Here is a 26,494-nt window from a genome sequence, read left to right as displayed (position 1 = left end):
TGTACATTGATATCTCAATCTGTTTGGAATATATACAGGCGTATCAGGACTTAAATCCTGTGTGTGTATAGCAACAAATTCATATCATGATATATGCATGTGTAATTTTATTTATTGGTTTGATAAATCTTGAAAAGGAAAATTTTATACAAAATTTGTAAATGTAAATACTATGTCTAAATCTTCATTTATGTCTTCCAATTGATTAAAAATAAGACCTGGTAAGTGAAAATATTTTATAAAGTGGTATCTGCAGGAAAGATTAATTAATTAAATAGGTAAGATATTTCAGAAACTCAAAATATTTTTCTATTATTACACTCTTTGTATGTTCTGAGATTGTTGTGAGATTCAAATTGCTTCCTCGGAGAGCGTGTTAGATTAGCTGCCTCAACAGTATCTGCTCCATAAATCTCAACAGCCTGAGTACATTGAAAGGCATGTAAAGCCAATGGTAAAAGCTTACTTAACAGTTTCTATCAGTGACAAAACGCATTTACATTGATGTGAAGCCCAGTAAACAACGATATGATATTACTCATGCATTTGATTAGAATTTCGTCTACGCTAGTTATACACAATGCTTTTTCATAATGGGAGAAAAACGAAAGAAAGAGGATTTTTTCGGTTATTAGCCATTGTTCATTATCATCCTAAAACATAACTACGTTTCCTCATATTAATTATCTTGAGGGAGGCATCAGATTGCAGATGTCAAATTGTAGTGCTACTGATATTTTTGTATCACTGAACAATGGTTAATGCCCAGAAAATACAGTTTCTTTCACAATCCTTTTATATTCAAATATAAACTTTAAATGAAGAAAAACGTCAGGCTGAGGGATGTCAACTAGCAAATCCAACTTGCCTTACAACTCTTGTTGCATCAAACATAAGAACATTAAAGAGTAATAATTTTATGAAAATTGGTCTCAAATAAATAAAGCGAGAGCTTCATTTGGAGTATACTTTATTTTGTTTTTGTGATTCCTTCATAAAAATAATTGTTGATTTTAATGAATTAATTTGAATGATTTTAATTGTTGATATTAGTTGATTCATTCATTAATTGTTTAGCACTATTTGATTCTGTGACATATCATCGTGTTTTTGCCTGTTGTCTGTTACTGTTTATGTGAAGGCTACTACTCGTCACAAAAACTAATTACTCAGATAAAGCACTTATAAATGCAAAAGTGCCTTTGTTTGGGTTTTACATGTAAACTAGTAAACTATTCAACCGATAGTACTGAAATATTACATGGACATTCTTAGGGTCCCTGGTATGAACTATTCTTATTTAGAAAAACCTCTTAGAGCTACTCCCCACTGGTCTCTGAAGTAACAAAATATGCCATTGTGGTCTCTAGTTTTGCATTATTAATTGAAATATCCTGTTAAATGTAACCATCTATTTTGTGTAAAAAATGTGTTATGACAGCATAACCATATATTTAATGAACTTATCCCTATTTTAATTTGATTACATTTTTAGTGTGAAAGCATGAAAGCAGTTGAGTAAACTTGGCAGTAACATTTCTCGTTTCAACCTTTTCTACAACCTCTTCTGAGCACAGAGTAAGAAAATATCCTGATAAGGAAATTAATTGTTAGTAAAAATATACTTATAACTGTGCATTTTATCAAATATTAGTATGCAGTGCTTGGTGAGTACTGTAATGCAGATATCAAACATAAAGTTACTACCTAACTTTAACTTTAAACTTAAAGACTGTTATAAAACCCATATTAGTTGGGTTTTGACAGAAGTAGATTTCTCAGACCTATTGATCGGGAAAGGAAGGCAAAATTAACCATGGCACAAAAATATACTAAGACTGGAGTAGTTTACAATGGCTATAAATATGCACTTTTTGACATATTTTCTTGATTTGGCAACAAGGCAAACTCATTGGTTTAGAAATTCACTTCACTCGCATGCTAAGTCGTGGGTAACTACTTAGGGTATTGATGGTACAACAGTGGTGGCATTTAACTCATTAACCGCTGTAGATGAGAATACTCGCAAGCAGAGCACTTGCTTACTGCATCATTGCTACTGTCGAGTACTCTTGCTCCTTGCTATTGGCGCTCTGGCAAAGCTACGTGAGCTATCTTGGCGCACCAATTAGCTGTATTTGCCGAGAGTCAGAGTGACATCTTGTGAGTGGCTGGTAGGAGTTGGAGAGGAAGTGAAAAAACTTGAGTGAGAGGAAAAGGCTTTGACTTAAGCTGCAAAAAGAAAGGTGGACGCCCATCTCATAGAGACATTCCTCTATTTCTTACTCATCATGTCTTGTCTGCAGCACTTCCACGAGGCGAGAATAACTGCTACTTGTGTAAGGGTTGCGATGTCGCTTTATATGTTCTTCCATGTTTTTCAGAATACCATGAGCTAAAAATAGGATTGTATTCTAAAATTGTTCTATAGTAAAATGACTGTGGAATAAACTGTCTTACAATACATGTTCCAAAGATTTTCTTATGTGTATGCACTAAAAAAATAATTAACAAAAGCAACAAATTAGTTACATACAACATATATTACCGAAGATGAATGAAACATATTATGCAAGATACCGAGTTGTCTGAGCAAGTTAGGCTTGGAAATACTCTGCGGAATTGGCTTGGCCAGCCGCAAAATCTACAGTGGTCAAAGGGTTAATTTTAGTTCTGTTGACGGCAACAGAATTTACATAATCTGGACCAGACACTCTAAAGAAGGCATAAAAATATGTAGAAAAGTTATATTAAAAACTTTGTAAACTGATAAAATTCAAAATTTACACTAAGTAGTTAAAAAAAAAAAAAAAATACTGTATAGATGTTATAAAAGGTCTTGAGTGAAGACTGGGATGTCACCTCAGCAGCTACACAAAGATAAAAGACATCCCACTATCTTAACTCAGAATACCTGTGACAACATGTGGCCTTGAGGTTATCTCTTGAGGCATGGCGCCAGTTATACCTCTCCATACTGTAGCAACATGGTTATCTACTTTAAATTTAGGAGAATTTTATAAAAATGTACCTTCATTTATGACTGTTGTGATGTTAATGAAATGAGCAAACAATTGAGCTATTAGTCATTTACTGTTCACTATGAAGACAGCACAATTATAATTTTTTACACAGTGCAGTGTGGTATATACTGGATGAAGAGATCATGGAATCAGTTGCTTTCTACAACAAAAATAAAACTTAAAATTCATAACCTAAGACACTTTATGTTATTATAGCTCTTTACAATTTTTTTAAAACAATATACTTTTTATAGAAAATTATATCAGTTGCTTTGCCTAAAAACTGTTAATTTGTCAAATTGTAACATTCTTTTGTAATTTTGTTGGTAAGAGATACACGAAAAATAATTGGAATGAGGTGTACATAGTCGGCCTTGCCTGTTTAACCACCGATTGTTGTTTTGATATCTTTTTGTGTATTTAAGACTATAAACATAAAATGTTGAGTTATTCCTTTCAATTTAATTGATGTTACTGAATTCCTGGTTAGGCGATTGTTAGGAGTGGTAAATCTACATGTTTAATATACAAGGTGTCCAAAATATGCTGGGACGATTATATATTTAAACAAAAATTTAAGATAGAGCTACAAAACTTACCGACTTACTAGACATAAAAAAATTTATTTTAAAACACATCCCACTATCCGCTACTTTCTTAGAGGTACAACCCACAAGGAGTCTGAAGAAAATCGTAAATGTAAGGATAAGTTGGTATGCACATCAAATGTAAAAGTCTTTATTAGTAAAATACAAACCTGATCTCAAATGGACAATCAAGTCAGATATGGCTGCTGTTCAAAGGTGGCTTGAATTTATATTTATTAGATAAAATAATCTAGGTCATGGTAGTTTGATTAATTTATTCACAGGCAAAACTAGAGCAATTGATAATTGCTGATCACATTACAATATCATAGTTTGGGAATGAAAAGCAATGATTCAAGCATTAGTGTTTTATTATTTACAGTGCTTAAAAATGTTCCAGTACTTATTTACGCACTTTCCTTTAAAAAATTTTTTATATCATTGTAATATTATATTATTTAGCCCAAATATCCTCCTTCCTCCAAGAAATCAACTTCAGTAGCTCATTTTCATAAGGGAAATTTGATAACAGTAAAAAACAATTAATTGTCTAAATTTTTATGAAACATTAGTTCTATGGAGATGAAGATTGATAACATTTATGGCTTAAATAGAAAACTGTAGGTGTAAATTAAAATAGAATATATTGGATTGGATAAAATAGAAAAAGTGTGTTGAAGCACTTTGTTTAAACGGTGAACTTTAGTATTTTTTATCAATATTTTTGTAGTTGAGTGTTAAATTTTGAAATAGATTTGTCCTATAATCTGTATTTCCTGCTAATTCATCACTGATCGTATATTTATTACATAAATGTGTGTGCTGTGGGAGATCAGTCTTTAATGTCATGGAATTGTGACTAATGGTATTGTGTCTAACTTATTAATAAAGATAAGGAAAAGATTCCTTTTTATCATTGATCCCATAGTTTTAATTCTTCATTGTTACAAGAGTGGTTTGATTTTGGTTGCAAAAGTATTGAAAAGCAATTTTAACATACATACATTTTACTTATGTAAAATAATTTTAATAATTATTAATATATGGAAGTTTAGATAAAGTGGACTAGCAGCTTTTTTACATATATAAACAGTTTAGGATAAATTTACGATATTATTTTGATGTACGCATGGCTGTATACATAGTGTCATGTGAAGGTAAATGTACTTGATTTTCTGTGTGAAATAAATAATAACTTTATACAAACAATAAATAAAAAGTGAGTGATAAAATAAACATGAGATTGCAGACATGTTTAGTGATCAGTTAGTTACCTGCTTTAAGTATCGTATCTCTAACTAGAACATTACTATAGGCTATATGTGTTGGTGACTAAACATATATTGTAAATTAATCCCAAAGAATATTAAACATATTAGTTAAAATATCAATAAACTACATGTATGAATAAATAAAATTAATAAGACAAAAACACTATAGACTACAAAATAGTAATATAGTAGTTAACATTATGTAAACTTAAAAATTATCTTTAGCTAATAAGGGAGGGCTGTATAATTCAACAAATGACACATGGGTAGTAGACATTTCTGTTAAAAATTGACATTCTTGTATAAAAAGATTCTCTAATATTATTAAAAGGGGTTGTTAAAAAAACATGAGTTTTTACTAAATTCCAGCTATTCTTAAGAGGTTATTTCTAGTGCCATTGTAAACTTCAACATTATGTACCTTGCTCAGTCTATAAAACTATATTATAGCAATATCTTTATTGCGCATATTTTTATTGAGTATACTAACTAATATGGAAGTTTACTTAATGAATATAATATAGTTTGTACGTAGTATTTCAAGTAGATAGTTCAAACTGTAAAAAATACAGTTTTAATTAACTGCACTAAATTACTAAAATATAAAATAAAAAGAATTAACACTGTTTTGCGAAATGTAAGATTGAGTCATTTATAACTTAAATCACTGTGCACAAGATATGTGTATATTATCAAGTGGCAGTAATTGGTAAAAATTAGTTAAATGTATCTTTCTTGATCTTTTGCAAGGTTTATTTTTTAATCTTTCAAATGAATGTATTGTCATTTTTTTATATTGGTATTTTTCTCATTTCATAAATATACAGGGTTATCAGAGAAAGTTATTACAAACTTCTGTGGCTGGTAGTACTTGTCATTTCAGAAAAAAATAAGTTGAAAATGAGCTGCTGGTCACCATTTTGTAAATTTTACAAACACAAAATGTATTTCTAGAATTAGTTCAACAAAAAATGAGGGAAACTGACTAAATAATTGAGTAATTTGTTTTAATATTAACAAAATAGCGCATGTTGAACATGTTTAAATTCAAATAAGAAAATAAGCAGTATAGTTATAACAAATTTACAAGATACCAAACATTTTAAAATAATTTGTATTAAAATTCCAGTGGATGAGCTGGGAGGTACAACCAAGTCGAAACACCTGATGCTTCTTAACTGAAAATTAATGTTTGTTGCTCCCAGTTTGTGCAAAAATACCTTTAAAGTGGTTATGCTCACTTTTGCCTTGATAGATTGCTTTGAAAAAGTAACGTTAAGATTATATTAAAATTGTAAAATAGTTGGTATTTTGTACATTTCTTATAACTGTACTTATTATTTATTTTATTTTACTTTAAACGCTGTCACAAGTACAGATTTTTAATTATTAAGGCAAATCTTTCTGAACACCCATCGTAATCATTGGAAGAATTTCAAATGAAGTTGTGGTATTATTTTTTTAATGTTCAAATTAGTTTTGTTATCAACAAAGAACAGCATTTTTAGAAGTGTACATGTTAAATGATTCAAGAAATGGTAATAATAAGATTTCCATCGGTGAGCAAATGATGTGTGTGGAACCAATCATATATTATCTTTTCTTGTACGTGACATTTCTACAATACCTTAACGACTGTGACACATAGCTTGTCATGCCTCTATTGTTATGTATTATGATTATAAAGCTGACTCAGTTACATTGTCTCAAAAGATAAGTATAATACAAGAAGAAGTAATTAGCATAGTGTGCATGTAATAAGATTGAATCTGGTGGAATAAGTTTATTCATTGTCAAATCAACCAATGAAAAAATAATATTGGACCTTGACCTCTCAGATTTTGTTGCATTTTTTTATGGAAGTTACCTACCAAGACTAGCTAAAATGTAAAATTTTACATTTTTCTGCCTTTTGGTGTTTGAGTGATATGCTTTTAAAAATCCACAAAAAGGCAGTTTTGGTCATGTTTTTAATATTTTCTAAGTAATTAAGCTTAAAGACTATTGAAGCTAAAGTGCTCAAATTTTTTGGTGTTATTTTCTATTTGAAATGTTCCTTAATTTGAAATATTACATGACTATGTTTCATACATGCTTCACACTAATCATAATTATCCTTTATATATAATTTTATAACATTTTTTAATTATTTTCCATGATATTTTTCCAAAGCAAGAGAAGATGACTCCATTTCTTCAGCTCTAAGTTGTACACTCTTCCTGTTGCTGTTGTTGGGCCCTCCTTTTCCAATGCAAAAGAGTGTTTCCTGGCACCTTTAATACATCTTTTAGCTGTGGGTAGGAGAAAGAATGAGATGGACCTTTTGGGTGTAAAAAGTTTACCCTATACATTTTGTTATTTTTTGTTTTAATACATCCCAACCATCAAGAGGTTTCATATGCTACTGTCACAAAACCAGACGTGATATGTCCAAAACCAGTTGGTTTTATTTGGTACACTGACGTTACACATTCAAGGAATTCATCCTGACTTAAATGATAAGGCTTGACAATAATTTGATTTTCTGAAAATGGTAGAAATAAATGAAACTTTTGTGTTCCTACAATTGTCTGATTCACTAAGGTGAGGAAGCAATTATCTTTAACCTCTTCGTAATCTCCTGTTGTACAGAACTCAAAGTCAATATTGCTAATATTCTCAGAGGAAAAATCATAAAGTTGACTTGGTGTTAAGATTTGTTGGTCATTTGACCTTTGTAAACTGGCTCTAGCAGCTAACCGATTTAATAGTAGCGCCAAGACCATCACATGCACTCTTGCCATGAGATGTTGCAGAGAACTGCCATTCGGCTTCAGCTCTGAAATCTTCTTTATGGAAACATGAATTATAGAAATTTGTTCTATTTTTGTACTGAGCGGCACTGCCATCAGAGAAATAGGTCATCTTTTTAAGAGAAAAAGGCAAAGTCTGCTTCAAGATTTCTAACATTTTTTTTTTTAAACAAAAGAACTGTGTTGTGTTCCAAAAAAAATCTGATATGGAAACATACTGAAGATGTTTCAATTTTCCCTCCCATCTATAATACATAATGAAGGGATGTATAGTTGCTTGGCTGATAGTCCAGTGAAAGGATTGCATCTAATATGTACAATGAATGAACAATTTTCAGCAAAATCACAATTAATTATTACATGGCTTTCTGGTATGTTTTCCTTTATTTCATTGTAGTATTCTTTTTGCTTATTAGTTATAAATGTATGTGTTTTGAGCTTTAAAAGTGATTCTAGAAAGTCATCAATGAAATCATCGGTGCTTTTTACTACTGTTTCTATTGAATACCCATGTACAGTTACCCACTCTTTGTAAGTCACTTCATCTATTATTTCACTGTTAAATGTTTTATACAATAACTCTTCCAAATCACAACCACCTGGGCATTCTTTACACACATTCATATAACAGTGCTGAGAAGGTGGATTACACATTGTCTTGGTCAGACAGGAGTGGTAAAATTTCAATGAGGTTTCATCTTCGAGGACAAAATTTTGTATTTTTGCTCTAGTTATCATTAACTTTATGTTCTAGTGAAATGTGTGCGTGTGCGCACACACACACACACACACACACACACACACAGAAGAGCTCACTTTTTCCAGCTAGGATACTATTCTTAGGTCTAAGCTTACAATACTTTGAAGAACCAAGCAAACTTGTAGGGAAGTTTTCCTTAAATAATTTATATATTTCTTTTAAATTTGCTAAAACTAATTTCTTTTGTACTAAGACCTTTCCATCTTTATTTCTAATGAAAACATCATAATGTTTTTTACCTGGCATCATTCTGCTAACATCATCAGAATATAAAAATCTTTCACAGATTCTGCAACATTCTCTTTCAAAGTTCTTCCAGGTCTTGGGTCTGGGGTTTGAAAGTATGCTCTTTCTTTAACTAATATTTTTGCAGCATGGGCCAAACTCAATTTTTATTTTGTGATACTCCAGCACATTGGTAAAACAGACAAAATTGTCAATTTTTCACTTAAGGCTGCGTAGCAAATTTTTCTTTTAGTTGTTGAATGATTTCTGATTCTCCTAACTGCTCACAAACCACTTGTTCTTCCTGGGTTTCTACTTGCAATAAATTCTTTTCTAAACTTATTTTTATTTTGTGAATTTTTTTAGTTGTATAGCCATGAACATTTTTTATCTTTTTCTTCTTTAGCGTTGACTCACCTATAAGTACAGTAACTTATTTAAATATTCTACAGATGGCTGAGGATTGGTAAAAGAATCATCTCAATTTTAGTACTACATGGTAAAAATTCTTCCTCTGTCTTGTTTATTTCAAAAATTTTTTCTACATTTATCACATATTTTCATACCACTGGATATTTCCAAACATAAAGAGCACATCCATTCCGTTGGATCTTGGGGATGTGCATTTTTTTTATTTTCTTCATTAAAAAGATTAAAAAATCTGGCAGAAATAAAAGCCCGGACAGATTTTTTTAATTCCATATTTGCCTACTAAATTGTTTGTATAAAATTTTATGCAAAAACCCACTTACTTCCAATAACTATTTCAAAAAAGGAGAAACACATTAATACTCTATACTTAGGTGAATAAATTTAGAAATTAAATTTAACAAATGATGTATTATTTTTAATTCATAAATATAGTTAACTATAAACCAGACACAAACACACTACCTAGTATCACATAGTAGAGCACTCCAAAAACTTAACTCCAAGAATTATGACAGTAGATAGATCTATACTATTTGAAGACTATCATAGAACTGAATACTGAATGCATTGAGATTGGCTGGCTGGCTTAGTTTGGTTGATGCAAGTTCCTACATGATACAGGACAGAATTATCACTTTTCAGGATCCAGCCTGTCTGTATAATTAAATACATTCTTTCCAAGAATTACAAAGGTAACATTGAACTGATATGGCCATGCAATGCTAAACTCATACATAAACTAGATACATTGTTAAAATAATATTACTAGTACATTTTCCCCTAAAAGTTAATACAAAAATTGTTAGGAATGTAACTAAATTTGTAAATTTAAAGGTATCAACCAAATTATAAAAAAACTCTGGTTAAGGGAGATAATTATTTCATACCTAACTAATTGCAAAACACAGTACCTTACCTCATGTACATAGCGATGGCAGCTCACACCAGACCACTGAGTACTCCGGTAACAAAATATATTTTTTTTAATAAGAACCTATTTTCGCCCCATTCTGTAATTTTGTATGTATGTAGTCAGTTTTACTGTATATAACATATATAGTTTTCAAATGTTTTGGGAGAAAAAAAATTTTAAATGTATGAAACATAGTTATTTAATATTTCAAATTAAGGAGCATTTCAAATAGAAAATAATACAAAAATTTTAGCACTTTATCTTCAATAGTTTTTAAGCTACGTTACTTTATTAAGACATGACCAAAAACTGCCTTTTTGTGGATTTTTAAAAGCTTATCAATCAAAAACAAAAAGGCAGAAAAATGTAAAATGTGGCATTTTGACTAGTCTTGGTTGATACAACTTCTATACAAAAATCACCAAAATCTGAGAGGTCAAGGTCCATGCCATTGGCTGATTTGACATGGAATGACTTAATATTTTAATAAGAAAATAATCAATACGTAGTAACTTTCCTTGCTTAAAAAAGACTAAAACTCTGTTTTTAATTATATTTGTCCGAGTTAATTGTCATAGATCAGTGCACTAATCTAACTGGCAAAAAATGCTGAAATTTCTCATTTTTCACTACTTTTGTTATCTAAAATGTGTTATATCTAAATTAAAAAAAATCCCTTTCCTTTTAACATAATTTAGACCACAATATTATAAGATGTCACAATACAATTTTTATATTAGTTTAATGTAAAATAGACATAAAACCTCAGTCAGGTTTGTAATTGAATAAAATCACAGTGCAGTGAGAGTGGGGAGAGGTAATTTAAAATAAATTATTATTTTGTCTTGTCTTGGCTATTGTGGGAAACATACTTTGATTAATTGGAATATCTTGATGATTTATTTTAAAACAGTCACCAAAATTGTGAGTGGAAAGGGTGGAAGTGGTGTGTGTTGGAGGAGTGGGGGTGATATCGAAAATATCAACATTGTCACCTGTAAAATAAAAAATATCAACATTGTCACCTGTAAAATAGAAAATATCAACATTGTCACATGTAGGATATCACTAGAAAGGTCTTTATGAGCAATTTAGTCATCATTGATAAGGTTTTTGATAGAACAAATGGTTAAACTATTGCTGCAGCACTTAACAACCCAAGGCCGGACTTATTTGCAGGATAAATGAGACAACATGGAAGGCTGCTTTTAACTTACACTAGTAGTTACACAAGAGGTTCATAAGGATGAGGTGTACCAAAATTCTAGGGATGATTATTTCAGTTAGTTATAAGGGCCTACGTTAGAGCTGCACCATGTAACTTTGTTATCGTTCAAATATTTACTGCCTGACCTAAATTTTTCAATAAAAATTTCAATTCATTTTCCAATCTGTTTCCACTTTAAAATAGATTTTATTACATTTTTTACGTTACATGGCTTGTTAATTTTTCTTCTTTAGACCATTCTATTTTTTCTTTTCTTTTAATTTCTTATTTTCATATTTTAGAATTTGCATAAGGTAAATCTGAATAAGGATCTATCTATAAATTATTATCAGAAGAGACCAATTAGGAATAAGGGATTTTACAATCTGATTTAATACCCTGGATAACATTTCATTTTAAATTACAATTATTAGGAAGAAACTAAAAAAGATAATTATCAAAAGGCCTACTGAAATAAATTATATGGTCACAGATGAGATTCTTTACTGTCAATAGACTGAAGCTGGTTGTAAATCATAATAAGAACAAGGTTAAATGCACACCAAATGTGGGTTCAGCAAGTGAGGCTTTACGTTCGCCCCCCTGCGGGCAACGTTCAATGGACTAATTGTTCCCATTTTCAATTTCAATATAGTAACAGTAAAGATGAAGTTTCAAACCAAATTCTAACCCACTATGTTAACTCATTCGAAAGGTATTGTTTGTACAGATGGATATACTTTCATCATCTAGTGGTGGGAGAAACTCCACTAAACGCATAGCCTTTAAATCTTGTGGCGGATAATTTTAAAAAGCATATGAGTATGATTTAAGAGCACATAACTAGATTTTACAATCAATAAATATGTTTTAATTGATATGCACTGAGTTCACATGCACCTTCAAAAACCATAAATATAAATAAAAACGGCATTAGTTATGCAGTTTGATTTTTATTTTCAGGTGGTATAAGGTATTTTCTATGTTTTTAAGGGCACTGTTACAGCAGTATGCAAACACTAGTAAAAGTATATAAGAGTGTTTACTAAGTAATGCAGTAAATTGCACTGTTATCTAGTTCCGAGCTGTCCAAGTTTCAAGACATTAAGTCTGTGCAAAGTTAGATTTAAAATCTATAAAATATTTATACTGAATAGACAGACAAGACAAGAAAGTCGGTTAATAGAAACTTTTAAAATTATATATGAGATATTATGACATTTGTGTTGTGTTCATAACCCATTTTCCATTAGTAATCCCAGTTGACATAACAGTAAAAGAAGTCTTTTTCAGTTTAACTTTTGATGAAAATGGCATTGCAGGTTACTCTTGCAATGAAGCAAACCAATGCAATAAAGTAACTTCATCATGTCTGCTGATAAGTTAGTAAAAAGTGTCATGAATTAATCTTTCCATCCCACTGTATTGTACAGGGTGTTACTTTTCAATAGAGCTGAGCTGAGCCCTGGGGAAGTGATCGTTTTATAACCTTTAAGTCAGCTGATTTCCCTCTCCTCTAAGTCAGCTGATTTCCCTCTCCCTAACATATCTTTCCCTAGTTACACAATTCTTTTTCTTACATAAGATGTTTATATGACATCTATTTCCCTGTATAAACACATCAGTGTGATTCAGTTATTTTGTTTTTTGACAGTTCTGTCAAAGAACTGATTTTAACTAACACAAATTATCATAAATTGAGTTACATTTCCTTATGGAGGAATAATTACTAGACTATGAAAAAATCGTGTGCATTTTTGCGTTGTGGTGAAAATATAGTTCAATCTCGACTGGAATGTTCTATTCATGTTCCACGCTAGGCTGTCTTAAATGCAGTCTGGCCCCAAAAATAGATAACATTCGAGACTAGTAATGAAATGGACTATTACAATACGATATATCTGTTTTCCCTTTGCAAACATTGTTACCAATAAATATAACCAGTAAGAAATGTAGGCAATGTAGTAATCAGGCGTAAAGAAGAAAAACGGCACCAGCAGCCGAGCAGTGAGAAAAAATTGCCTCTTTGCTTGTTCAAGCATTCGGTACTGTACCAGATGTACTTAAATGCCCATTTGTTGAAATAAAAATAAAATAATAAGCCTGAGTAAATCTTCTGATATTCCCGATTAAAAGTAATTGACCTAGTCGCGTCAAGCTGAATTGACGGAATATGCCCTCAGAACTTGGCCCTCACCCCCACCCCAGCCCGCATGACTCCCCACTTTCATTATTGGGTGCCCGGCCTTCACGGTCTAATGAATTTCGTTGTTTGGAAACACGTCGGATTCTGGTAGTAATGACATCGCACTCGCCATACCGGACGCTGCTGAGGCGTACTGTGCAGTATGCAGCGCTACTCTCCTTCCTTCCTCTTTCACTACTCTCGCATTCCTTTCCTAACCTCAAAACCATTCATTTCTGGCAAAGTATTCACCAACAAGCAATTATTTAGCTACTATACGATATCGACATTGTGTGTAACGTATAACTAAAGTTATATAGTTGAGATACATTTGGCGCTAACGTAAGTTAAAGTCGGTCGAACAAGATATTGATAAAAGTGACGAAACCTTTGCACATTAAAGCATTATTGTCGGACCAATATAGTGTGCACGATGTATTTAATGATCGTTGATATTGGCGGATTTAAAGATGCCGTGCTGTTTTAATTTAGAATCTACATGGGAATTGGCAACTTTAGACTAATATAGTTTATAAATGGATTATCTTTAGTTGCTGACGTGGTATCAATTTACATTAACGTGACCATGGAAAGGTATGTTCATTTTTTTCCTGAAAACTACAGTTTTTCCTGAAAACAATATTGAAGAAAAAATTCGTCGGCAACGAAATTCAAAGGAGCTACGATTTTTTTAAACCCTCTGAAAACTTCGTTTTTGACTGTTTCCTATAACTCCACGTCTGCTCAAACTCAGTACAGTATAGCCAAATTTTAAAAACCGATTATCATATCAACAACGAGAAATTATCGTACTTTCATATAAAATTATCGTACCAAACACATTTAATTAAAAAGTATGTTATGTTCGTATAATAAATTATGTTATAATTAACTTTTGGTTTGTTACTTGAATACATTTGTCAAAAATCTTTCATGGTACGATAATAACTACCCATCGTGTATCTTTCGGCTGAAAAACTGTACCCACCTGAACATTAAGGTAAGTGATAAGTTACTGAAATTATGCTGACTTAAGGTTGGGACACACATAACCGCACCGTGCCCGACACGTGAGTCGGCCGATTGTCGGTGCGGGCTCGGCTCGGTTACCGTGAGGCCACACTTGTCCGTATGCAGTCCGAACGCAAACAATCTCACTGTTTGTACTAGAGCATGTTTTCTTTTGAATTCGAAGTGACAGGCACTTAAAAAAATATTCGGAAGATTAAGTAATTGATTGTGATAATTGTTAATTTCATTGTTGTTATTTTTTATTAATCGCTGTGGTGAATGAAACATTGCAATGCTACAGAAAAGCTTTGTACAATCAGCTAGTATGTAAAATTTGTAAAATATCATTATCTTTGTTATATTTTTTATCCTAAAATTCTTGTTTCATTGTGTTTTCATTGGAGTGAATTTCGGTTAAATACACTATAAACAGTATATTTGGGTTTTTTTTGTATTAGGCTAAACCCAAGAGCTATAAGTGTGATGCCAGAGAGTTTGCCATGTTGCAAGTCCGTTTATAATAATTTGTAAAAACATAGTAAATATTTTGTAAAAATATATACTGGAGAACATACAAAAACACATTTTACAAAATTTTTTCTTTTATAGCTCCGAGGACATATAATTTATTTCCAGAATTAATCAAAAAATAGTAGAAACATAAATATATTTTCTAAAAAAATTAGAGTACGATTGATCGGACAAAATGATTATTGAGTATATGTTTAAGATAATAAATTAGTGTATGGTTAGTCTTGTCTGCTAAGTTATAATAATATTTAAATAAACTCGTTAGAGCATTATAAAATAATTATTTTATAATATAATATATAATGTTACATTTTTAAATCCTAATATTTTAATTGTAAATCGTGCATAAATCCTTTTTATTTAATACAGCACAATATATATACTACATTTAAACTTTGAAACGTAATAGTACATTATTTACTACATGAGCTACAATAACTCATTTTTTATCATTTCATTCTTGCTAGTTTCCGCTATTTTTATTTTTTACCCTTTTTGTATATAGTATTCCCAACACAAACACAGTCTTATGGGGTACCTAAATTTCCCTTATTTTCTAAATCTATTGGCCTAATTATTAGTTAAAAAAAGAAAAAACCTAAAAGGATGTAACCTACTTTTTATATTTTATTACTCTAAGTACATAAATTAGAAATAAAGTAAGTAGAAAAATTGTACAACCTTGTTACATTTATTTTTGTATTTGTTATTTTCTGATATTGGAAAATACGTTATGTCATACTATTATTTATTATTAAGCACTGGCAACAATACAGTATTTATTTGTAATATTCAGTTTTTGTTATTACCGGGAAATAAAATTATTTATTATTATTTATTTTTAACATGGGGTTTTCTTGCTTGAAAATCTTATTGTAAATACAATATTTTTATTTTTACTTTACTGAAGTGAAAAGAATAAAAAAATAAAAATGTCATAGAAACATTCTAAATATGACCCTTACAAAATACCGGAATAAATTTATCAAGTAACTTCAATACATCAAAGAAAAATAGATTTTTTTTGCAAATAATTACATGCTTGTTATTTTTTTAATTAATGAAAAATGTATATAGATTTTTCATAATTCGAATTTAGTTGTTTAAAATCACCTAATGTACAACATGGTTTTCAAATTTGTTGTAATAAGAAAATATGCACAATAAGAAAATATGACTAGTTTACTCTAAGGTAAGAAAATGTAATTACTTTTATCAATAAATATAATTTTGTACGCGAACACAAGATGTAGAGTTAGTAGGCTATACTAAATAATTCAATAAAATAGAACGTGTAGACTACTTAAATAGTTTTAAAAAGAAGAACGCAACAGTAAACAACATATGATACCGCTCGTAGACCGCACCGTGCCCGTCAAAATTCAAACTCCACATATCGGTGACGGTGCGGGCACGGTGCGGCCACGACGGTCTGGTTGTCGGTGCGGACATGTGTGGACTTGCTGGTTGAAAACTGCGCTGCAATTCTTTCACCGTATGACGGCCAGCACACGGCCGACTGACGTGTCGGGCACGGTGCGGTTATGTGTGTCCCAACCTTACTACGTTAATCCTGTCAACGATGCCTGCCCGCTGCGCAGTGCTGCGCACTGCTTGCTCTTTTAGAAAAAAAATTAACTCGAGCTTGCAAAAGTCGAATCCCAGATCACGTGATGCCCCTGCTCCTTAATGCAATAATGTCCGAAAGGCATCAATATAATACAATAATATACTTCCCCCCCAGTTCATATGCACCTGTGATAATAATACTTGGCTATAAATGCCCAACCCATGAAAAAAGTCCATTTTCCATGGTCACGCCAATGTAAATAAATACCGCTGACGTTTCAGCTTTTGCGTTAGTTCCTGTCACATCGAGTGTGTTTGTTGTATGGAAAACTTTTCTAACTAATATCGTAACACAACGACTAGGCAAATATGGGAAGATAATAAATAATGATCCGGCTGTACTTTTGGTTTTTGATTTTCGACACTTTACAATGTTAATATGTAAACGATGTTACGATCTTAATTATGGTAGATGTTTTATTTTAAAGAATTACTTAGTACGCATCCAGACGCTTTTTATTGTTTAAAATATATTTGTTTATTGTTTAGTTAAAAAGTAACTTATTGTAATTTGTAGTTAAAATATTAAAAATTATACAATGCAGAAGAAAAGCTAAAAAAGTGTTTGGAAGCGTACTAATTATATTTTCAAAATGAGAAACATCTCTCATTCGACACAAAAAGACTTCAGAATGTTTGAGGTTTTACGATGTTTTATGGGGGAAACTAACAGCGGCTCTAACCTGGTGTCAAAGCGATTGCCGTTGATACTAAGGGCCTTATGAAACCGGTAAGTTTGTAAAATATTGCAAGTGAATATTATTTTTACGATTTTCCACAGTTTAGTTTCAAGTTTTATTATGATTATCAGTGAAAATCGCACTCTTGTAAGAATTGCCCTGAAAATCATCTGAGGAGATTGTGACAGCATACATCTTGTAGGTAGTGGATCCACCCGGGATTACCCGACCGTGGTTCCTTTACACCCCAAGACACCCCACCTTCCTTCTGTTCTTCACGACGCGACGAGCCCCTGTAGTCTGTTCCTTGCTAGCAAACTGCCTGATTAAGCAAGTGCTTTCAACGTCATCTGCTGTCTAGAGACAAATACCCGTACGTTCTGTCTCTACCCTAGCACTTTACATTTGTTAAATATGTGTTGTGAGTATTTATAATTTTATCACGGCTTGTTACCGAACCCACGATAATTACTCTCAGGGTCTCGAACAGTCCCAAGCAACAATGAATGACCTCTCGTCAACCATGAGCTTTTTTACCGTATAAGTGTATTCATTAATTTCATTTCTAGTTATTTTATATTTTATAATTATATGTAATATACTTATTTCTTACACATTTAAATCCAGTATTTTGTAATGATATCGATGTTATCGGAAAGTGTTCTTACCTACTCCCTCCCCCTTGGCCTCGTTATGTTGTTAATGCACAGATAATCTAACATATTGCAACCAATGTATCATCCAAATAAAAATTAGCGAGTAGCCTATACTGTCATTATGTTTAAGATGGTTCCATATGTTAAAACACGATTGAATATGGTTTGATCGTTTATTCCTCGCAATACCTAGACATGTAACTATTGTAAGGAATAAGGGAAGTGTTATCTACTGTCTCCACGGGTTAGATACCGCGCCGCGCCGCGCCGGAAGGCCGCCCAGTATGACGCGTTCTTCAGTGAAGTCATCGTTACAAGTGTGCACATGACAAAACATGGCTTCTGCACATGGCGCGCTGGTGGCGTTACTTAGTCATTTCTGGAGTTTCACATATTGAGTGGTAAAACTTCAGTTCCGCTACTCAGTTTGCATGTATCAGTCGAGTGGGTTATCACAGAGCACCTCTGACGTCACATGCTCAGCGCTACACCGGGTCGCCACTTGTGGCTGATGATAACGCTATCTATCGTAGGGACTGAGTAGCCCGGTGTTGGAATTATCTTGCACTCGACAACTCGCGTGACCGTGATAGATAGACCGATTCATATTTGTGGTGCATTCGGCATTCCTAGCGTTCTTATTGACGCGACGTGTTACAAAATGACGCTGTATTGTACCACAACAAATGCCAGTGTTGTAACTTCTTGAAAAGAATATCTCTGCTGAACAGTGAAAACCCGATTAAACGGTAGAAAATATTTTTTCTTCAATACATGACATTTAAGTGTGCTCAACGAACACGTCAGTAATTGTTTAAAATTGACAAAAAATCTGCACCTATTTACTATGTAGCGTATACTCGACAAAATCTTTGGGGTCGCTTCAATAGGGTTACTGTTTTGAATATTTATATAATCTTATATATTTCTTTACAATCATTATGCAGTAACAATAAAACATTACGTATGAGTTTAAGTTTGCCAATACAGACATGCTATTATTTCGTGTTCAGAAACCATGCTTCTTACAGTTGATATAACTTAAACTCGTATTTGAGATACAATTAAAATGTGCGTAGTTGTTCATGTATACTAGACACTTATTGTAACTCACACGTATCTTACAAAACAGTATGTACACATAAATTGGAGAATGACTAATACATTTTAAATTTAACTTCGTTGTTATGTTTGCTGCTTCAATAGTTCCGAATATTTATAAAATGCTAGATTACTACAAAAAATTGTACAAAACTAGAGGTGTGCTCTAACATAGAAACTGCATTTATTCATTCACACGATGATCGTAAATTACAAACAACAAGTTCGCTGAAAATAACTGGTGCAATGAGGCATTGTAAATAACTTTTTGCAATGGTTCAAGCTGGCTTTGACGTCAGAGCCGGATACCGCGATAATGTTTTGTAATTTAGTGGCATGACTCATTCTCCAGTAACGGCCGAGTTCAAACATTCAAATCGCGCCGCTTTATCTTGTTCGGTTACTTGAAAAACTAAAGACTCGCCTGCGTTTCTGTATATTTATTTGTAACTCTTTTCGGGAGAATGTGGTTTGCGGTTGGTATTGTGACCGGAGGATCGGTGGCGCGGCCAGCACCTGTTATCACCGGACAGATACGCGGATACCGGCTGACATCTGTTGTGCGGCTCGGCGCAGGCCGCAGACGTTAAGACCCCCTCCACTCACGGCCGCGGGCTCCTATTGGTCCGTCGGTCCGCTCCCTCTCACGCGCCAATTCTCGTTTTCAGGGCGTCATTCGTTCCTGGTCTCCACAGGTGACTGGTGTCTTGACGTGCACTCTTTTAGTGTAGGAATTTCTGTTTTTGGTGTCAGTGTTTATCTTCAAGATGGTATCGGGAAAGACGGTGAGTGGAACCCTATTATACCAAGAGTTTGTATTCACTTTCCTTAGTTGTATTCGAAGTCCTGTTTTACGGCGTCCGCGCGGCTCTCCAAACTCGGCAGGTGTCCGTACCACTGAGTAACTGACCTAATCCAACTGAATTTAACCGACTTCACTCATCAAATGTTTGGTTACAAGTAGCCAAAGTTTATAATTACTTGAGAATATTAATTTATCAAGTGTATGGGAGGAGATAGTGAGAAATTGATAATAAACGTTTTTTGGTCTTTGTATAAACATATTTAAAGCTGCTGAGTATAAATTGATCTATGAAGTAATAGATTTGTCACATAATTAATTCTTATAATAAGTGCAACATAAGTACAAACCATTCAAGTAAAGTTACATCTAGGGCTAACCCTGCTGGTTCGTTAATATTAAATTAATACATAGAAGCACAACGTATTTAATTACTGTCTTATTTGCCCAACTCAATCCTGGAGGATGATTTATGACATTTGTAGGTTCCGACTTGGTTTCATTAGTATGTTATAGTTTAATTGTAATAAAAATGTTAGAAAAATTTTATAATATTCCTTTTTTGAAGTTTATTTTTATTTTTAACGATGGAAGGATTGTGAAGGAAACAGGATTTTTCCAGACATTAACCATCGTTCAGTGAAACAAGAAAAAAAATCAGTAACACTACGTTTCGAGATCTGCAATCTGATCTCTTCTTCATGTAAATAACTAACCTAATACATATTACAAACTTGGTTAAAATAAACAAATGATACCAAAGCGATGTGGCACACCTGAGTCAGGAATCACAACCTACCATAATATGATATAATGAATAATTGTTTTAATATGAAAATTAGAGCCTTTTTGTTATAACTATTTAAATAATGTAAAAAAAGTATATCTAATGTTTAAGAAAGTTTATTTTAAAATTACTAACTCATAACCTAGTTTTATGCTCAACGTTACAGTGTTATATTGAAGGGTTTCAGGCCAGAAGGCTGTATCAGCCATCTTTTCACAAGTATAATTATTTTATAATAGACATATACGCCTAATGAAAGTTCCTTATTGTCAATGGTGAAAACAAACAAATAAACTTTGGTATTGATATATTTTTATAACTTCTGACTGTAAGCATTGGGGACCTTGTAGTAAAAAATTGAAAAAAAATTGTTTTTATTTTGTTTTTTTGTTAAATTCTATTTGTCTTTCCGAGAACGTTAATATATAACATTAATGTTTAATGCACATTTTGAGTTAAAACATTTTATACAGTGTTTTACCGGCTAGTAGCAAAGGCTACAGTACTTTTCTTTTTTTTGAAATGCCTACAAGCCACTGCGTGAGAATTTTGCTATGATCATATATAATGATAATATAGTGTTAATTCTGGGAATTCAAGCTTTCCACTTCCAAAACATATTATGCTATTGTTGTTTAGATGAGATAGTTATGTTTTATGTTTACCTCATACTTATGAAATGTTTTTTGTTTTTGTAACTTTTAAGTTGTGTCATAATGTCTAGAATTAAAAAAATACTACTTATAGAACCCGGAGATACAGAATAGCATTTTTTTAATTGCTGTATAGACAATATACAATATTGTATGGCATGCGTCAAATCACAACACCCATTCTAAAACACATCTAAAGATAAACAGAATTAATTCTTCAAGTATAAAATATAGTATCGTCTAAAGTGGGCGGAGTTTCTTGATACAAATTTAATATTCAGAGATAAACTTCAGTTTGTATAGGGCCCAGAGCAAATTTTTACCTTGATGGCTCTCAATTTGTCACCTATCTTGCACCAACCCTTCCCCTAACCATTAGCTTGTAAGCTTGTAGCTTAATTAGGACTACAACATGTAAATGCAGTACTGTATGAAACTGAGATAACTAAAGAAAATATGCTATAATATTAACTATTTAAATAAATGAGGCTATTAATATATGCAAACAAACTTACCATTAGGGAATTTTGCCGTTTCATATTTTGTGCTTAGCTTGTATAATTGATGTGATCACAATGAAATATCGCAATTATAAATTGATAACAACAATTCATAACCTAGTTATGTTTTTTTCAAAATTAACTCTGAATTCTGATGACCTCACTAACAGAGCAGTTCCTTGCACCGCGCCTTAGGTTATTCTTAAACAGTGGTTTTTTATTTTCAGCATGCTAGTCTAATGGCATCTTGCTGAAAATTTTGGCCCTAACTGGCATAGAGCTTGTACTGTACGGATCTTATCACATCTCGCCCTCTAGTGTTGTACTCATGGATGTCCAGTACACGGTCTCATATATGTAGAGGGACGGAAGCGTTAGCAAATCCCTAGCATATTTACCCTACAATGTTATGCCATACAAAGATATAATAGGCCATTTTCAATATGGGCATTGCACTACATTCTGCCAACTTCCTCAAAGCATAGATGCCTGAGACAATTGCATTGCAGACTATGTTGAATATGATTTTTCTAGAACATACCTAAATCAATGTGAATTGTTTGGTAATTAATCCTGTGAATTGCATTTACAACCATGACATTGATTGGGATTCACATGTTGGTATATTTACATTTAATAAAAATTGTAGGCATAAATTTGAATTTTCAAAGTATTATATTTCCACTTTGCAATTTGCCTTGGAAGCATAGGGTTGTATCGTTTGTGTACTGAATAATTTGACCTGATGATTTGTAATCATTAAAGTGAATTTAAAAATGGGCTGGGCCAAGAATGAATCTCTGCGGGACTTCATATTTTATAAGGGTAAATTTTGATAAAACTCCATTAGATGAGCTTGTTGCTGGCAGTTACTGAGGTACAATTTAAGCCATAAGAGTGGTGTGTCTTATATTTGCATGCCACAGGCATGTAATTTGGAAATTAGAAACTGGTGATCTACACAGTCAAAATGCCTCAGGCAGTTTTAGAAAACACGCTAAGCATAGACCTGTCAAAGCCTCATCGATGATGTCCAATTGCATGACTGAATCAATAATTGTTGATATTCCTCTTCGGAAACCAAACTGTGCATATAGATAAGAATACTGTGTTGTCATGCAGGTCCTGTCATTATCTCATAGCCTGCTTCTTCAAGAGCAGAGGAACTATTTATAATGTTAAGGTAGTCAATTTGATAAACAATTAGGGCTACAGAGTGCTGCTCTGTCTACTGTTGGTTCTACACGCTGATGCAACCTTTGGTAGTGAACATGTTATGTGTCCACACTACTGCAGCTATAATAAACAATGGTTTTTTTTATATCTCATTTAAGCCTCAGCATCAGCTATGCCGGCATCGAAGTGCACTGGTTTTTATTATCAAAGTACAAAGTACATGATTGGACCTCCCCAGGATTTGAACCCGTGGTCTCTCCGTTAGAGAGCCGAGACTATAACCATTAGTCTACGGACGAGGAAAAAAAAGATGTTAACACATTACTACAAAGTGCTGATCTGTCTAATGGTTCTACACACTGATGCTGCAACATTTGGTAGTGAATGTGTTATATGTCAACACTACTGCAGCTATAGTAAATAATGTTAACATTTTACTACAGAGTGCTGCACATAACACTGCATGTTTACACTTGACTACCAAGCTTTACAGTATTCATACACACCTCTACTACAACCTTTGTAATGTCAAATGTAAATTATAGGCTACACCTTATTGTCACAGCAATAAATATTTTGCAGAATATTTGTCAAACACACTCAAAGAAGCAGACAATATATACACACCCACATGAGGTATTAAATGTGTATAAAGTGTCGGATAACAAGGAATTATAATTAATAACACGTAATATTGTATTTTTTGTTTAACATAAAACAGTCTAGTTACTGAAATGTGTTAAGAATACTCATTTGATAATTCTTAAAGGTCTGAAATGCATTATATTACAGATTGTTTTATTGTTAGTTGGCTATGATGTAGAAATACATTACTATACTTTAAAATTATTATACTATTACAATACTATTCTTCCCTGAAAGGAATATTTGAAATACAATATTATTGTGTACTTGCTAATGGTTTATAGGATGAGTTGAATTCAGATAAGATTAGGAGATCTTGGTGAGAACACTGGCCTAGTTGGTCATATCAGTCATTGCCTCTTTCAGACTTTGATAAGATAAGTATTAATCCAAAAATTAAGTACCTTATTGGTTTTGCAGAGGAATTGCCCTCTGTTTTCTCTTAAAGCCACCAATAGAACTTATTTTATATTTTTTATATAATTAATAATGACTTCAAGAACCTTAGTGAGAAGAGAAACTATCTTGCTCCCTATACTTTATTTATTTATTTTACATTATCTTAAAAGCAAAATTTTAAAATAATATATCTTTTTTTAATAAAAAATAAATACAGGGAATAAATAAATATAAGCACATTGTGTGTATTTTATAGGTTATTTCAACTGTAATTTTACAGGGAAAGAGAGAGAGAAGATAGGGGATGTAAACTTCCCTCTGTCATAAAATAACAGAGGGAACTAGTGGCTCACATCAGCAGTTGTTGCTGTTTATACATTTAAAGTAAACACAAAATTATAATCAATAAACAATATTAATAAACATAATTAAAATCAGCTTCTGTTCACACAAGCTGGTATATTTATAACATATTATTAATAAAACCACATTAGGGTTAGAAAGTATGCATTGAACAACTAAAAGTCAGATTGTTTATCGACCAACGCATTTGTTATATCTGGTATTTTTCCCCTACCAACGTTCTTATCACACACTTTGTAAAATGAATCCTATACAGCTGTCTTATTTTCTGTTTTTCTTTACACCTTAAGAAATGTCCTGGGTATTTATTTAATTGCATTGAAGAATTAAGGGTTGATATCCCTAATCATACACGGTTTTGGCTGTCATTATTTGGTTTTGCATGCCTAAATAAGCAGAAATCAAGTTGAAGTAGCTTATAGTATATGTAAATGTCAACGCTGTCTTGTGCCAACCTAGCTGACCAAGGCTGACTCATGTTCACCTTCACCCACTGCTGTAGTGGCATCACTGCCTGATGCCTGTTTGCCTTAACAAGGCCTTCCACTCCATGTCCGGTTTTATTTTCCTCATGTCTTACTCATCCCCTGGATTTTCCATCCAATCTTTTAAATTTGAAAGTTTCATGACCATTTAATACTTTGTATTGTATTAGTTGTTTTATATTTAGTTTTTAATGCATATTTCTAGTCTATTGGACAGTGCTGTCGCCACATCTGCATGTAACTGTCACTTTATCAATATCTAAATAATGTTGAGTGAGTTTTTACACAATGTGCAATAGGTAAATGTTATACCATATAGTTTTATATGGTATAACATTTACCCACTGTATTAGCTAAAATAATGCTTCCGGTATACAAAATCCCGATTTTACAATGAAGCAAGTTTCTGATGTAGAGGTATACAAAACGTTTAAAATTAAATAATATAAACTCTATATGATTAATTCACATACTAAATTCTAAAAAATAGTAACAGTACGCTATTGGCTCCTATTTTATGTAAAATTTCTAATCTATTAATTTGCTGTGATGATTTTCCAAAGAAATTAAAACTTGCTTAAGTATTACTTCTTGTACAACAAAAGTTGAACTATATATTAATAACTATCATTCTATTGCATATTAGTCCAAAATTTGGAAATATTTGGATGACGTTCTATATTTGTTTTTGTGAGTACAAACAAATAAAATTAGCCCTCTTAGTTTTGTAAATGATGCGTTCTGTATCTGCGTTGGTGGTTTACAGTGCATTAATGGAGCTATCTGTGATATTTCTAAAGCTTTTGATTTTGCTGTACAAAAATTGTAATATTATAATAGTATAAAATATTTTTCTAAATAAAATCAAATTAAATGTTGTGTTCTTCAATTGTCATTTTTGGGACCGTTGTTATTTTTATTTGTAATGATAATTTACACCTAATATAATATCAGATTCAATGCTGTTTGTATATGAAATTGCATTTGTTAGAAGCGACTCCTATTTAGAGCTAATAAAACAGGTTTCTGAGAGAACAAAATTATTTCAATGTTATTGAAAAAAATATTACTCATTAAATTAGGTAGCATTTTGCATTATTTTTAATAATTGGTCATTACTGTGTCTTTCGTTTAGGACTGCTACTTATACACTTACTTCAATTTGTGTCAAGTATGTGAATAGGCAAGAGGCATTGAAGCGTGTTCTATCTGTCAACACCCACATTTTTATGACTATCGGTGTGACTAACAAGCATACTATCAGAAACCTCCCACGTCAGCCATATTATAGCCCAGGCTAGCTGTTTGCATTATTTACTGTGCTATTGATTTCCAAAGGTTCAACATGAGCAAAGTAAGTTATCTTAATTTCTTTCGGTAATTCAGTACTCCTGTTTTCTTATTGGTAAAGTATCCACTCTCGAATCAGTCCAAAAAAATTTTATAAATATTTCCTATGTGTATTTAAAGTAAAAAGACTGTTGATAGTACAAACAAGGGTACCTGATTTCTAGGATTTGAATAATTAAATAGGTTAAAAAGGTTATTAGAATTCTAGGTTCTTATAACCTTTACTTTTCAATAATTAAGAAAGCTAGAATTACGCTTTCCAAGAAAATGGTGGATTTTGTTCAGTTATACAGTATTTTTACATATTACTCAAGATATTTTACAAAGAAGA

General features: G+C 32.2%; 1 protein-coding gene across 2 annotated transcripts in view; it reads left to right on the top strand.

Annotated features, from left to right (window-relative positions):
• Window positions 1–26,494, top strand: part of LOC124359394 (moesin/ezrin/radixin homolog 1) — a 104,918-nt gene that overhangs the window by 23,692 nt on the left and 54,732 nt on the right. Inside the window, exon 1 of one of the 2 annotated variants that reach the window (XM_046812097.1) lies at window positions 19,655–19,788. The exons of the other annotated variant lie outside the window; for it this stretch is intronic. Coding sequence (XP_046668053.1) covers window positions 19,771–19,788 — 18 coding nt within the window. The 5' untranslated portion in view covers window positions 19,655–19,770. Of the gene's footprint in view, window positions 1–19,654; window positions 19,789–26,494 lie in introns of those variants that run through there. 2 annotated transcript variants of the gene reach the window in all.

The sequence above is a fragment of the Homalodisca vitripennis genome, chromosome 4 (assembly GCF_021130785.1).
Source record: "Homalodisca vitripennis isolate AUS2020 chromosome 4, UT_GWSS_2.1, whole genome shotgun sequence".
In the NCBI taxonomy this organism is placed as follows: Eukaryota; Metazoa; Arthropoda; class Insecta; order Hemiptera; family Cicadellidae; genus Homalodisca; species Homalodisca vitripennis.
Note: the sequence above shows the minus strand (reverse complement) of the source record. Positions and strands in the feature narration are given on the sequence as shown.